Below are 15,326 nucleotides of genomic sequence, written 5' to 3'. Positions count from 1 at the left end.
TTTAAGCAGATTTTATTACTTTGTTAAATTCTGAAAGTTCTGTATTTCCTGATAAACTCTGAAACTCATGAGAGTTTGATGTTCTGTTGAGCCAGTGGACTTGAGGCCTTAGCATGTAGATGATGGAAAGCTTGTCCTGTTCATCCCTCTTGAGGATGCCGAAGCAGTCAGGGAGCCGTCTTCAACTTTTCCTGTTACGATGTTGAACCGGAGACACCATCCCTTTTGGTACCTTTTGGGATACGCATTTCTAGATTGGGTTGTTCTTAGTCTGGGAGATTATTTGGATTTCTGCATATTTTGTAAGCACCCCAATTCAGTATGCTTCTTAATTTTAGTGGCTAAGTATTCCACAACAGAGAGTGAGAATATCCCTGCGTGACCCTGTTCTTTGGAGGTAACTTTTCCTTTGGATCTTTAGTTACTGAACCATGTAGGTTGGTTGAGTTTATTCCATTTTATCCCCAGTCTAAACTAATTGCTTCCTGGAACGCTCAGGCATTTCACATAGCAGAATGTTGCTTGTGTACCTCTTTCTCCTACAGCTTCTTGCTTTTTAAGGGGAGGAGCTTTATCTTGTTCATTTGCTTTATTTTGCATTCTCCATCCCTTCTCCACCTCTCCATTCCTCTACTAGTACTTGGCTCTAGTAGCCATTCCATCAAGGTTGGAGTAAAGAATTGATAAAACTAGCACTGCCCCAGGCACATTGAAGATAGTGACAACACGGTGCTTTTCCCTTGTTGGGCCATGTGTCTGTGGCTACTTGAGTTAGGCCTGCTGGTGGAGGTGCTAGATGATTGGGTTATGTTGTTTTTATAGTGCTCTGTATTTAGTATCAGTTGGTTCAGTAACCAAGGGAGTGCCTCTTCTCTTGGGGACAAGTACCAGAGAGGCAAATGAAGGAGAAACAGTATTTACCATCTGCCTTATACCTTCATTCCACTGTTTCCTTTTGAAAATCATTTCACATATGCATGATTTATTATTTCCCCTTCCTAATGCCTTTTGTTTTGATTAGCCAGTCTTTCGTCTGTTCTCAAGGCATTATTTTAGTGTTTAGTTTTTCTATAATACCTGTGTGTTTTTGTAACAGCCAGAGTATTTGTTTAGTGTTCAGAAAGCTACCATTATTTCATTTACTCTTTATGTAAAATAGGATAGTATCTCAGTTTTTAAAAAATTATTTATTTATTTTTTAAAAATTTCTTTTCAGTGTTCCAGAATTCATTGTTTATGTACCACACCCCGTGCTCCATGCAATCCATGCCCTCCACAATATCCACTACCAGGCTTACCTCCAGAATTCATTGTTTATGTACCACACCCCGTGCTCCATGCAATCCGTGCCCTCCACAATACCCACTACCCCCAACCCCCTCCCCTCCAAAACCCTGTATCTCAGGTTTCAGAAATATAATAATAAACAGCTGTGAGTGTTGATTGACAGAATTTACATTTTATTGATTAAAGAGAATATGGATAATTCAAGATGAACTCAAATGCTTTTTTGAAAAAAATCATTTTCTTTTGTGGACTAGGATATAGTGCCTATTATTCGATATGTATATTTTTCTTTTGGTAACTGTAGGGAAGAACAGTTATACAGTTACATAGTTTTCTTTTTATATTTTTGTCATTTACAGCTATTTATTGAACAAGGTATTCTTATCTAAATGCGTTGGCATTAATAATGTTTTTAGATTTGGTAAAAACTATGAGAGCATAGGCTCTAGATGTTAAGACAGTGTGGGTGCAATTCTGTCTTGGTCACTTACTCACTGTGTGTCTGTGGGCAAGTTACTTAGCCTCTCTAAGATGCACTATTTTCAGCTATAAAATCAGCGATATTAATCGTCTTGGGAGGAAAAAGTGGGATAATACATGTATACTAACTTCCTTAACTGCTTAGAGTAGAATATTCGATGCTTGTAAAATCTCAGCAGAATGCCTGCCAAAGAGTAAGTGCTGGGTGCAGTAGGTAGTCTCATGAGTATAGTGTCTGGCCCGCAGTACCTGTTAGTTATTAGTATTATTACATTTGTGTTTTATATATTGGCAAAGACTTAGATTTGGTCTTATTTTTATACTTAAATATGGACATATGATAGGAGATACTTTTCAAATACCTGCCTGTTCTGAAATTTGGAAATTTTCGTGATGTTCAGTTGTGTGTTTTAAAAGTGGCGTGTTATATATTCAGAAATACCCATTGAATACTGCTGAATCTGCCTGTTGATAGAGCCAAGCACTGACCTCGTAGTCCCCCAAGGCTTTTACACTTGCAGTTTCCTTTGTTTGGAAAGCTTTATCTTTAGATCTCCATGTAGAGTTTTCTCTCTCCTTCATTCAGTTTCTGCTTAAGTGTTAGCCCAGCAGAGAATTAAAGAGGCTTTCCTTGACACCATATTTAAACTAGCACTCCATATAACTTCGCTCTCTTCTATAACCTCACTCTCTTCTTCCTTACCCTATTGTACCTGTTGTTTGTGTATGTGTATAATCTCTTTCTTTCTCTTACCTTGTGAATTCTGTGAGAACCCTTTTTGTTTGATCCTTGTATCCCCAGAGTCTAGAGCAGTGCCTGGCACATAACAAGCACTGAATAAATGTTTGTCTTAGTGAAATGGATATGCCTAATATATATTATTCTCTTTAATATGATTGTTTAAAAGGACAACATATAGAGATTGTTAAATAATTATTGTGCATGGGAGCACTGATGATATATCCTTAACTTTTTTATGCTGTAAACCAGGGTCGTATGTGGGCACTTTTTATTTTTTTGTTTTGGAGTAGTGCTCTATTGGGTTTAAAATCTTTAATAAGAAATTGTATTTTTACTAATGTGGTTTAACCTTTTAAAATCTTAGATATTTTTGAAGATTATGCTTCTCCCACCACAGCAGCCCAGACTCTCTTGTATACTGCTGCAAAGAAAAGAAAAGAGGTATACAGTTACTCTTTTTAAATCCAAAGTTGAAAGATCGACTATGTTGCTTTGACACCAGTTATACACCTACTATTTGAAAAAAAATTATATTATTTGTTTTAATCTAACACTTGAATATTTTCCTGTCCTTGTTAGGGAAAAGGGTTGCTTTCTTAATTGTAATTGCTTGATAAAACACAATAAAATGGCTTCAGTTTTAAAAATTTGTGTATCACACTTAACACTGTAGTAGTAAGGCAGTGAAAGCTCACATAGACTAAAATGGATTCCTCTGTTTCTCTAGGTGTTGCCAAAAATGATGGCATTTTGTTATCAAATCCTAACAGACCCGAACTTTGATCCAAGGAAGAAAGATGGAGCCCTGCATGTGATTGGTTCCTTGGCTGATATTTTATTGAAGGTCAGGCTACTCATAATTTACTTAATTTAAGCACAGTCAAATGAGAGAATATGAAAGTAGTGAATAATTTAAAACTTGTGACTGCTTCTGCATAATGAGTTGACTGTAAACATCCTTTTTTCTGTCATCTGTGTCTTTATTTAAAAAGAAAATCTCACTTTGTCAGTTTTTCTATATGAAACTGTTGCCAGGGCGCCTGGGTGGCTCAGTTGGTTGAGCAACTGCCTTCAGCTCAGGTCATGATCCCAGACTTCTAGGATCGAGTCCCGCATCGGGCTCCCAGCTCCTTGGGGAGTCTGCTTCTCCCTCTGACCTTCTCCTCTCTCATGCTCTCTCTCACTCATTCTCCCTCAAATAAATAAATAAAATCTTAAAAAAAAAAGAAAGAAAAGAAACTGTTGCCATATGAGAAAAGGATACAAAATGACTAGTGTTATTTGTTGCTACAAAAATCAGTGGGGGGCACCTGGGTGGCTCAGTTGGTTAAGCAACTGCCTTCAGCTCAGGTCATGATCCTGGAGTCCCAGGATCAAGTCCCACATCAGGCCCTCTGCTCAGCAGGGAGTTGGCTTCTCCCTCTGTACCTCGCCCCTCTCATGCTCTCTCTCAAATAAATAAAATCTTTAAAAAAAAAAATCAGTCAGCACCAAATTATAGGTAAGGTACTATTTCTGTCTTGTTTTAAAATGCATAATATGTAGGTCAAATAATTTTATAAAATTGTACATAGAAGTATATTAAGCATAAGTCATAATAAACATACTTTATTCGGTTGTGATTTTTATATGAAAATGCATTGCTAAGTTTAAACTTCATTTCTATTTCCTTACAGAAGACTTTATTCAAGGACCAAATGGAGTTGTTGCTGCAGAATCATGTATTTCCATTACTGTTGTCTAACCTGGGATACCTTCGGGCTAGAGTAAGTTTTCCATATTTCCATTATGTATCTTAAAGTGTTCATTTGAGGGGTGCCTGACTAGCTCAGATGGAAGAGTATGCGACTTGATCTTGGAGTCACATAGGGATCATGAGTTCGAGCCCCACGCTGGGTGTAGAGATTATTTAAAAAAAAAAAAACTTTAAAAATGTTTTTGGATAAAATGACCTTTTACCATATATTGGGATAAAATGAAGTCAATTAGAATGTCCCTTATGGTCACCTAAGCTGAATAAAAAACAAGCTAGTAAATAATGGATTTATGGATTTTAATTCCAGCTGCTTTAAATTTTCACCCTAGCCCTACTTGCTGCATTTGTAACACATGCAGGGAGAGGGATGATGTTACAGCAGTAATACAATGTAAATTCGTAGACTGATTCATTTTTAGTACCTAAAACAGCATGACATTCTAGTTTGGTTAAAAACTTGATTAGTATAAATCGTATATTAGGTCGATATATATGCCTTAGGAAAATGGAGAAAATAATAATCCACGTAAACTTATTCATGTTCTAAGTGTCTATTACTTCTAAAATCAATATCTTTTATGGAGAAATAAAAATAGAACATTAATTCAAGAGCCTAGTATTTATCTTTATAAGTACATCAAAACAAAAAATGTCTTGCTATAAAGAACATATGTTAACAATGTCTTACACACTAAAGCATTTTATAAACAGAAGGTAATGTTCACTGGAGAAGTATTTGGGCGCATGTAGATTAGAGGTGCAGAGGGCGTACAAGTGTTTTTATAGGTAACTGTTGTCTTTGACAGCTGTATGAATTGTAACTCTCTTGCTAAAAAGTCTTTGGTAATTCAAATTACCATTACTTGTATGTTTTATGTATATAGAGAATTAAAGTAATAATAGGATTCTGTGGTCTAATGGTTTAAAATTTGGCAACCTCTAGAAGGTTTAAAATTCTTCATACCTTATATGAAAAAAAAAAAAAAAGGAAAGAAAGAAAAAAAGGAAGCTTGCTAATAAGGAAGCCTGATGCTAGTAAGGGAAAATAATGTTTCATTTGTTTGCTGTGAAGGCCAGCAAATGAAAGTCAAACACTGGTTTGTAGTAGCTCTTACATGTAACTAAATAACAAATTAATTATGAATCATAGTATTTATCAACCTTGAACAGGATTTCTTTTTTCAGAGACACTTCAACTTGGTTCCATTTTCTTTTCCTTGTGAAAAATGCATACAGATAATTTAGAAGTTACAAAACTGCCTTTTTATTTTTTTATTTTTATTTTTTTTTTAAAGATTTTATTTATTTATTTGACAGAGAGAGATCACAAGCAGGTAGAGAGGCAGGCAGAGAGAGAGGAGGAAGCAGGCTCCCTGCTGAGCAGAGAGCCCGATGCGGGCCTCGATCCCGGGACCCTGAGATCATGACCTGAGCCGAAGGCAGCGGCTTAACCCACTGAGCAACCCAGGTGCCCCCAAACTGCCTTTTTAAATAAAAAAATGGGAGATCCAGAAGTTAGCAACTGAGGCTAATACGCTACCCTCCCAAAACAAATGGTACTTGGTAGAGTTAACAATATTTTACTTAGTAAGAAGTTCCTTTATGCATGATTTTATTATAGAATGCCATGATCCTAATAGTTCCCTACTTAACTTCTTCTTCTAACATAGTCCTGCTGGGTACTTCATGCATTCAGTTCTCTGAAGTTTCATAATGAGCTTAATCTAAGAAATGCAGTTGAACTGGCAAAGAAGAGCCTGATTGAAGATAAGGAGATGCCTGTCAAAGTTGAAGCTGCCCTTGCTCTCCAGTCATTAATTTCTAACCAGACACAAGGTAAAGCCAAAAATACCTTTTAGAAAGTTTATTCTATTTTTATTTTTACATTGTCTTCTCAAATAGTTTCTTTTCTTACTTCTCTAATAAGGATGATTCTCGATATCTTAAGGTTCAGGGTTTAGATTTCTGAACCTTTGCCCCCTCACAATTTCATAGGAGTTTATTCTTCCTCTTTTTAGGAGTTCCTATTGACTGGTTTCCAGAAAAGTTTTATTTATTTTAAAGATTTTATTTATTTATTTGACAGAGAGAGACCACAAGTAGGCAGAGAGGCAGGCAGAGAGAGAGGAGAAAGCAGGCTCCCTGCTGAGCAGAGAGCCCGATATGGGGCTCAATCCCAGGACCCTGGGACCATGACCTGAGCCAAAGGCAGAGGCTTTAACCCACTGAGCCACCCAGGCGCCCCTCCAGAAAAGTTTTATTTATTTTTATTTATTTATTTATTTTTTTAAAGATTTTTATTTATTTATTTGACAGAGAGAGATCACAAGTAGATGGAGAGGCAGGCAGAGAGAGAGAGAGGGAAGCAGGCTTCTCCCTGAGCAGAGAGCCCGATGCGGGACTCGATCCCAGGACCCTGAGATCATGACCTGAGCCGAAGGCAGCGGCTTAACCCACTGAGCCACCCAGGCGCCCCAGAAAAGTTTTAGATTAGGAAATAAGTTGGTTACCGTTGGGCCCTGGGGTAGACTGGGAATCAAGAGACCTGGTGTCTAGTTTTGATTCTGCTACTCGGTTGCTGTGTCAAGGGTTAGATAGCCATATATTTAAATTCAGGGGTTTGGACTAGATGGCCTCAGGAGTCCTTTCCACTCTAGGATTCTGTGATTCTACTAGTTCCGAAAGTAGCAAGTGGTATTTTTAGTGAGTGATAACACAGATAAATCATTTGTTTGTTTAGAAGACTATCATTTAAAGTTCAGGTAAACCTTTGGAAGTAAATTCAGTTTTATGAAGAACATGAGCCTAGTTTACTTTCATTCAGCAGTGTTCCAGTGAACATTGTACAAGGATATGTGGTGGGGAATGGGTGCCATCAATATTGGGCATAGTTTTTATCTACATGATTTTTTTATGCTTGTATCTTGATGTCATATATATGTCCTATAAGTCATGCTGGTGATAGAGCATTTGTATAATGAGCATTTCTCAGTGAAAGTTCTTGGCATTTGGGGTAGGTCAGTTCTTTCCCATGTGTAGGATTGATTACTCCTAATTACTTACAGGGAGATGGATATATTGGTGAAGATCATTTTGGGATAGCTTTGTGTCTTACTTACCATAGAGCATGTATCTGCCAAGAATCTATTAGTCTATGTCACTTCATGTGACCATGTTAATTCCTTTAACCACTTGTAAATGCCTAAGTGTTTGCTGATTTTTGTTTGTTTTATTGCATTAGCTAAGGAATATATGAAGCCACACGTAAGGCCTATCATGCAGGAGCTGTTGCACATTGTTAGAGAGACTGAAAATGATGATGTTACTAATGTCATCCAGAAGATGATATGTGAATATAGTCAAGAAGTAGCCTCAATTGCTGTTGATATGACCCAACATTTGGTAAGAATGGGCAGAGGTTTATGTTAGTTTGAATGTAAATTCAGCCTTGAATAATAAAAATTAAAGCTTTGACTTACCTGAATTACCTTAAATTCCAAATTTTGGAATTTAATTTTATAAGCAATTGAAATGTTAATATAAATGTGTTTGCTCTAATAATTCTGACAGTTGTTAGTTTCTGTAGTTAATTAGACTTAAATCTAATAACATTGAGATTATTTCATTTGTAATCTGAGATTTTATAATGATGTGCTTTGATATGAGCCTCCTAAATATTCACTTTCTGAGCTTGAATCTGGAAACTCATTTCTTTCAGTTTTGGGTAACTTCTTGAATTACTTATTTGGTTAATTTCTCCCTACCATTTTTCCCCCCCTGTTCTGTAAGTCTGATATTGGATATTGGGTCAGGACTGAGTCTTTATTTTTCTACCTTTTTTCTCCTGTCTTCCATGTCTGTCTGTCTTTTTTGTTTCATTTTCCTGGTGATCTCTTGATTTTGTCTTTTACCTTCTATTAAATTTTTCATTTGAGTATTGCTAGATTTCACTTTTCACAGACTTTGGGTTTATTTGTTTAATGATAACCAGAAGTTAAAAAATAGCTATCTAATTGTTGTAACTAATGTATATTCCACTCTAGTGATTAGTTAAGGAAAAAAATGTCACATATTTAAAACATGACCATTTCTATCATTGATTTACTCAGCAATGTGTGTAACTTAAGTGTGAGCAAGGCTGATACCTAGATGAGTGCCATTGCCCTTTTATTAACTTATAACAACAGCAAGGGGTAGGTATAACAGTACTGATTTTTGAATGTGTATATGTTATGTTCATAGGCTGAGATATTTGGCAAAGTTCTTCAAAGTGATGAATATGAAGAAATTGAGGACAAAACAGTAATGGCTATGGGAATTTTACATACTATTGATACTATCTTGACAGTTGTAGAAGATCATAAAGAGGTACGATTTCTTTGTGTTTTATTATGTCATTTTAATAACATTAACTGAAATTTATGTGATCAATGGGCATGACTTTAAACTAGCTATTTTGTTATTTTGCTAGATTTTAAAAGTTACTTTCAAATATCAAAGGAACATTCTAAAATAATTGAAGGGGGGAATATTAACATGTTGTAAGATACATAGTATATTCCTTTGTACTAAACTGAGTTTCGTTTATCATGTTCTAAACTAGGTTGTTGGGGAATATCAAATTGAGTAAGACATGAGCTCTGGCTTGTGGAACCCACAGTCTAGTCTTCTTGGTAGAGAGATAGCCATTCATTCACAGTGGCAGTTATTAAATAATGGAATGAAATTCGAATGTAACAACCATCATGAGAATGGAAGGGAAGAAGAGCTTTCTTTCCTAAACTGAATTCCAGAAGAATATTGGGAAAAGAATCTTTCCTAAACTGAATTCCAGAAGAATATTGAGAAAAGAATTTTTGCAGATAGTTAAGAGCTTTCCCCTGTATTAGCGGATAGAATTTTACTAATGTTACTTTGAGATCACTAGAGCAGGTAAATTGATGGTGTTCTTGTGCAGAAGTGGAAAACAAGTTCAGATAGTATTGAGGAATCTGCTCACTGCCACAGACTTTTGGGTTTATAGTCAGATTATTCTGATAATATATCCATTCATCTCCACCCGAGACCTTCTGCTGTCCTTCCCAGGCATTACATAGTCTCTCCTTAAATCAGATTTGAGTTTGTTACTTCTGTGAGCTTAAGCTGACTTGCTTAAGCAGAATGGCAGAAGCTCCTGTTTCGTACAGTGTGACTTAGGAAGCAGGTGCTGGTTCTTTAAATAGCATTGTTAAACCCTGTGGCTGTTGATTTATCCTGTGTTTATCATGTACCAATGGAAGATTACCAGATCCTTTTTAAAAAAATATATTTTTTGGGGGCGCCTGGGTGGCTCAGTGGTTAAGCCACTGCCTTCGGCTCAGGTCATGATCTTGGGGTCCTGGGATCGAGTCCCACATCGGGCTCTCTGCTCAGCAGGGAGCCTGCTTCCCTCCCTCTCTCTGCCTGCCTCTCTGTCTACTTGTGATCTCTCTCTGTCAAAATAAATAAATAAAATCTTTAAAAAATATATATATATTTTTTTATTTTAAAAGATTTTATTTGTTTATTTTGACAGAGAGTGAGAGAGGGAACACAAGTAGGGGGAGTGGGAGAGGGAGAGAAGCAGGCTTCGGACTGAACAGAGAGCCCAATGAGGGGCTCGATCCTAAGGATCGATCATCGATCATTAGATCATGACCTAAGCTGAAGCAGACATTTAATGACTGAGCCATCCAGGTGCCCTGATTACCAGATTCTTTTTTTCGTTTGTTTGTTTGTTTTTAAAGATTTTTCTTTATTCGACAGACAGAGATCACAAGTAGGCAGAGAGTCAGGCAGAGAGAGAGGGGGAAGCAGGCTCCCCACTGTGCAGAGAGCCCGATGCGGGACTCGATCCCGGGACCCTGAGATCATGACCTGAACCGAAGGCAGAGGCTTAACCCACTGAGCCACCCAGGTGCCCCCCTGATTACCAGATTCTTTTTTTTTTTTTTTTAAGATTTTATTTATTTGATAGAGATCACAAGGAGGCAGAAAGGCAGACAGAGAGAGGACGAAGCAGGCTCCCCACTGAGCAGAGAGTCCGATGCGGGGCTTGATCCCAGGACCCTGAGATCATGACCTGAGCCGAAGGCAGAGGCTTTAACCCACTGAGCCACCCAGGCGCCCCTGATTACCAGATTCTTTTTTTTTTTTTTTTTTTTTTTTTTTTTTTTTTTTTTTTAAAGATTTTATTTATTTATTTGACAGAGAGAAATCACAAGTAAGCAGAGAGGCAGGCAGAGAGAGAGGAGGAAGCAGGCTCCCTGCTGAGCAGAAAGCCCGATGCGGGGCTCGAACCCAGGACCTGGGATCATGACCTGAGCCGAAGGCAGCGGCTTAACCCACTGAGCCACTCAGGCGCCCCTGATTACCAGATTCTTAAAAGCAGTTTTGATAGTCTTCTCCTGGGCAGGCCTCCTTCACCTAAAAGGCTAAATGTGAATTTTTACTTCCATATTCGTTATTTTGTTTTATTTTTGTATCTTTGTTAAAATTGTATGGGCTATTCAGAACAATGAAATGCTCCAAATTAAATTAGAACAAGTATACTTGAGGATAATTCTTTTGCCTTATATGCAGAACTTGTATTTTAAATGTGGCGATGCCTGAGAAATCCCCTAGTCCAGTTTATAGAGTATGTATGTGTGGAGGATAGGCAGTAGTAAAATGAGCCTCAGGAAGAAAAATGAGCAACAGGATCAGTTTGAAAATAAAACTGTATTTTACCTTTCCTTTCAGTTTTTTTACTTTTGATGTTAAATTTATTTTGCATTTCAAGTAAAGGAGATGTGAACTTACTGTGATTATCAAAGGAGGCATGGTTTAAAGTTGAGCACTAATCAAATCCAGCTTCCTTACCTACAGATGGAAAAAAACAAAAACAAAAACAAAAAAACAAACCTGAAAGACTTTAGTAAGTGGCTTTACCAAGATCATAGACAATTAGAGGCAAAACAAGGGCTGGAATCTTGGTCTCCTGACTGCCTGTTCTGATCTTGAACTTTGACTTATTAAAAGCAAACGTTGAGAAGAATCCTTCCTTAAAAGGAAAAATCACTTGTGTATGAATACATGTACAAACACTTAATGTATGCAGAACAGAATTAGAAATTTAAACCAGATGCTTATGCATATGCAGTTTTGCTTTAATGGTTTTAAATATATTGACAAATTTGTAAACTGGGAGAATTTTGGAGCATTTGAACTTTAAGACTGTACTTTATTTTTTTTTTTCTATTTATTTTCTTTTAACATTTGTTGTTAGCATTTATTGTATATTCTTCCAGATAATGTTACTGCACATATATCTCTTTCCAGGGCTGGTTTTCACGAGTATGCAGTGATAAATAAGCGTATCAATTATTTACAACTGGCAGCCATTCTGGTGGTTTCGTGTCCACGATGGCAACATATGTTGATTATTTAATACAGTACTTTAAAACTGAATATTCAGAGAATATGCCCCAAACTTGAAATAGGAGACTCAGATGAAAAATGTAACCCATGATGGAGTTTAATTTTTATTTACTTAAAAAATATTTAGTACAACATATGTTGAAAAATCCAAAAGGTGTGAAAAGACAGTGAGAATTCACTTTCTCCCTCAGCTTCCCAGATCTAGTTCTCTCTGGAGGTAGCTCCCTAATGAGGTCTTTGTATCCTTCCAAAGATTTTTTTCTATTGTAATAGCTAAGCAAAAGAATGTGTATGTTTTTCTTTTATGAAAATAAAATAGCATAAAGTATTGGTTTTTTAAAATTTTATTTCTTTTCAGTGTTCTAAAATTCATTGTTTATGCACCACACCCAGTGCTCCATGCAATCCGTGCCCTCCGCAATACCCACCACCAGGCTCACCCAACCCTCCATCCCCCTCCCCTCCAAAACCCTCAGTTTGTTTCTCAGACTCCACAGTCTGTCATGGTTCTTCTCCCCCTCCAATTTCCCCCAACTCACTCCTCCTCTCCATCTCCCCATGTCCTCTGTGTTACTCCTTATGCTCCACAAGTAAGTGAAACCATATGGTACTTGACTCTCTCTGCTTGACTTAACTTCACTCAGCATAATCTCCTCCAGTCCCATCCATGTTGATACAAAAGTTGGATATTCATCCTTTCTGATGGAGGCATAATATTCCATTGTATATATGAACCATATCTTCTTTATCCATTTGTCCGTTGAAGGGCATCTTGGTTCTTTCCACAGTTTGGTGACTGCGGCCATTCATACAGATGACCCTTCTTTTCACTACATCTGTATCTTTGGGTAAATACCCGGTAGTGCAATTGCAGGGTCATAGGGTAGCTCTATTTTTAATTTTTTGAGATCTCCACAATGTTTTCCAAAATGGCTGCACTAGCTTGCATTCCCACCAACAGTGTAAGAGGGTTCCGCTTTCTCCACATCCTCTCCAACACATGTTGTTTACTGTCTTGTTGATTTTGGCCATTCCAACTGGTGTAAGGTGGTATCTCAATGTGGTTTTGATTTGAATCTCCCTGATGGCTAATGATGATGAGCATTTTTTCATGTGTCTGTTAGCCATTTGTATGTCTTCATTGGAGAAGTCTATTCCTGTCTTCTCCCCACTTTTTGACATGATTATCTGTTTTGTGTGTGTTGAGTTTGAGAAGTTCTTTGTAGATCTTGGATATCAGCCCTTTGTCTGTAGTGTCATTTGCGAATATCTTCTTCCATTCTGTGGGTTGCTGCTTTGTTTTGTTGACTGTTTCCTTTGCTGTGCAGAAGCTTTTGATCTTGATAAAGTCCCAAAAGTTCATTTTCGCTTTTGTTTCCTTTGCCTTTGGAGACCTATCTTGAAAAAAGTTGCTGTGGCTGATGTCGAAGAGGTTACTGCCTATGTTCTCCTCTAGGATTTTGATAGATTCCTGCCTCACGTAGAGGTCTTTTATCCATTTCGAGTTTATCATTGTGTATGGTGTAAGCGAATGGTCGAGTTTCATTCTTCTACACATAGCTGTCCAATTTTCCCAGCACATTTATTGAAGCGACTGTCTTTTTTTCCACTGTATGTTTTTTTCCTGCTTTGTCGAAGATTATTTGCCCATAGAGTTGAGGGTCCTTATCTGGGCTCTTTACTTTGTTCCACTGGTCTCTGTATCTGTTTTTGTGTCAGTACCATGCTGTTTTGGTGATCACAGCTTTGTAGTAAAGCTTGAAATCAGGCAATGTGAGGCCCCCAGTTTCATTTTTCTTTTTCAATATTTCCTTAGCAATTCAGTCTCTTCTGGTTCCATACAAATTTAGAGTTGTTCCAGCTCTTTGAAAAATGCCAGTGAAATTATGAATGAAAAGGGAGAGATCACAGCAAACATCAAGGACATAGAAACAATCATCAGAAATAATAAATAAAATCTTAAAAAAAAAAGAAATTATTATCAACAGTTATATGCCAATAAGTTAAGCAACCTAGAGGAAATGTATGCCTTCCTGGAAACCTATAAACTTCCAAAGCTGAATCAGGAAGAAATTGACAACCTGAATAGACCAATATCTAGTAACAAGATTGAAGCAGTGATCAAAAACCTCCCAAAAATCAAGAGCCCACGACCTGACAGATTCTCTGGAGAATTCTACCAAACATTCAAAGAAGAAATAATACCTATTCTTCTGAAGTTGTTTCAAACAACTGGAGCAGAAGGAAAACTTCCAGACTGTTTATGAAGCCGGCATTACTCTGATCCCAAATCAGGCAAAGACCCCACCAAGGAGTCTTAGAAGGGGGAAATTCAGACCACTATCCCTGATGAATATGGATGCTAAGATTCTCAACAAGATCCCCACTAATAGGATCCAACAGTACATTAAAAAGATTATCCACCATGACCAGATAGGATTTATCCCTGGGATGCAAGGGTGGTTCAACATTCGCAAATCAATCAATGTGATAGAAAAAATCAATAAGAGAATAGAGAAAAACCACATGGTCCTCTCAATTGATGCAGAAAAAGTATTTGACAAGATACAGCATCCATTCCTGATTAAAATGCTTCAAAGTATAGGGATAGAGGGAACATTCCTCAACTTCATAAAATCTGTCTGTGAAAACCCCACAACGAGTACCATCCTCAATGGGGAAAAGTTGACAGCCTTCCTTCCCTTTGAGATCAGGAACACGACAAGGATGACCACTCTCACCACTGTTGTTCAGCATAGTATTAGAAGTCCTAGCAACAGTAATCAGACAACAAAAAGAGATAAGAGGTATTCAAATTACCAGTGAAGAAGTCAAACTCTCTGTCTTCACAGATGACATGATACTTTATATGGAAAACCCAAAAGACTCCACCCCCAAACTACTAGAACTCATACAGCAATTCAGTAACGTGGCAGGATACAAAATCAATGTACAGAAATCAGTTGCTTTCTTATACACTAACAATGAAAATATAGAAAGGGAAATGAGAGAATCGATTCCATTTACTATAGCACCAAGAACCATAAGACACCTGGGAATAAACCTAACCAAAGAGGTAAAGGATCTGTACTCGAGGAGCTACAGAACGCTCATGAGAGAAATTAAAGAAGACACAAAAAGATGGAAGAGCATTCCATGTTCATGGATTGGAAGAATAAACATTGTTAAAATGTCTATATTGCTGGAGCAATCTGTACTTTCAATGCATTCCCAATAACATACAGTTTTTATCTGCCATTTTTGAATTGTATCTTGGTGATCCTTCCATATGAGTCACTAATGTTAAATATTTTTAGTAGTTGCATAATATTCCTTTATATGCTATGTCAAGGGTATTCAACTGGTCCCTCATTAATGAATATAAATTAACTGTCCCTTTAACTGTCCATAAATGGAACCTTGGTGGATACTGATCACAAATGTTACTGTAGTTAGTGGCCTTTTACATGTCATTTGCACAGGTAATAATATATCTGGAGAGCAAAGTCCTTGAAGTGGAATTGTTGGGTCAAAGGATATATGTATGAGTCAGCTTGAGAGATACTGCTGACTTGGCCAACTTACACTTCCCAAATCAATGGACAGCAGTGTCTCTCTTCCCGG

General features: G+C 37.3%; 1 protein-coding gene across 2 annotated transcripts in view; it reads left to right on the top strand.

Moving 5' to 3' along the window:
- IPO8 (importin 8) overlaps positions 1–15,326 on the top strand; it is an 88,162-nt gene that overhangs the window by 28,491 nt on the left and 44,345 nt on the right. For both annotated transcript variants that reach the window (XM_047739648.1, XM_047739647.1), the window contains 6 exons: positions 2,874–2,950; positions 3,237–3,353; positions 4,186–4,275; positions 5,936–6,101; positions 7,507–7,667; positions 8,508–8,633. In XM_047739648.1, the coding sequence (XP_047595604.1) occupies positions 2,874–2,950; positions 3,237–3,353; positions 4,186–4,275; positions 5,936–6,101; positions 7,507–7,667; positions 8,508–8,633 (737 nt within the window). The remainder of the gene's footprint in view (positions 1–2,873; positions 2,951–3,236; positions 3,354–4,185; positions 4,276–5,935; positions 6,102–7,506; positions 7,668–8,507; positions 8,634–15,326) is intronic.

The sequence above is a fragment of the Lutra lutra genome, chromosome 8 (assembly GCF_902655055.1).
Source record: "Lutra lutra chromosome 8, mLutLut1.2, whole genome shotgun sequence".
Classification (NCBI taxonomy): Eukaryota; Metazoa; Chordata; class Mammalia; order Carnivora; family Mustelidae; genus Lutra; species Lutra lutra.
This window is presented reverse-complemented; position numbering and strand designations above follow the sequence as displayed.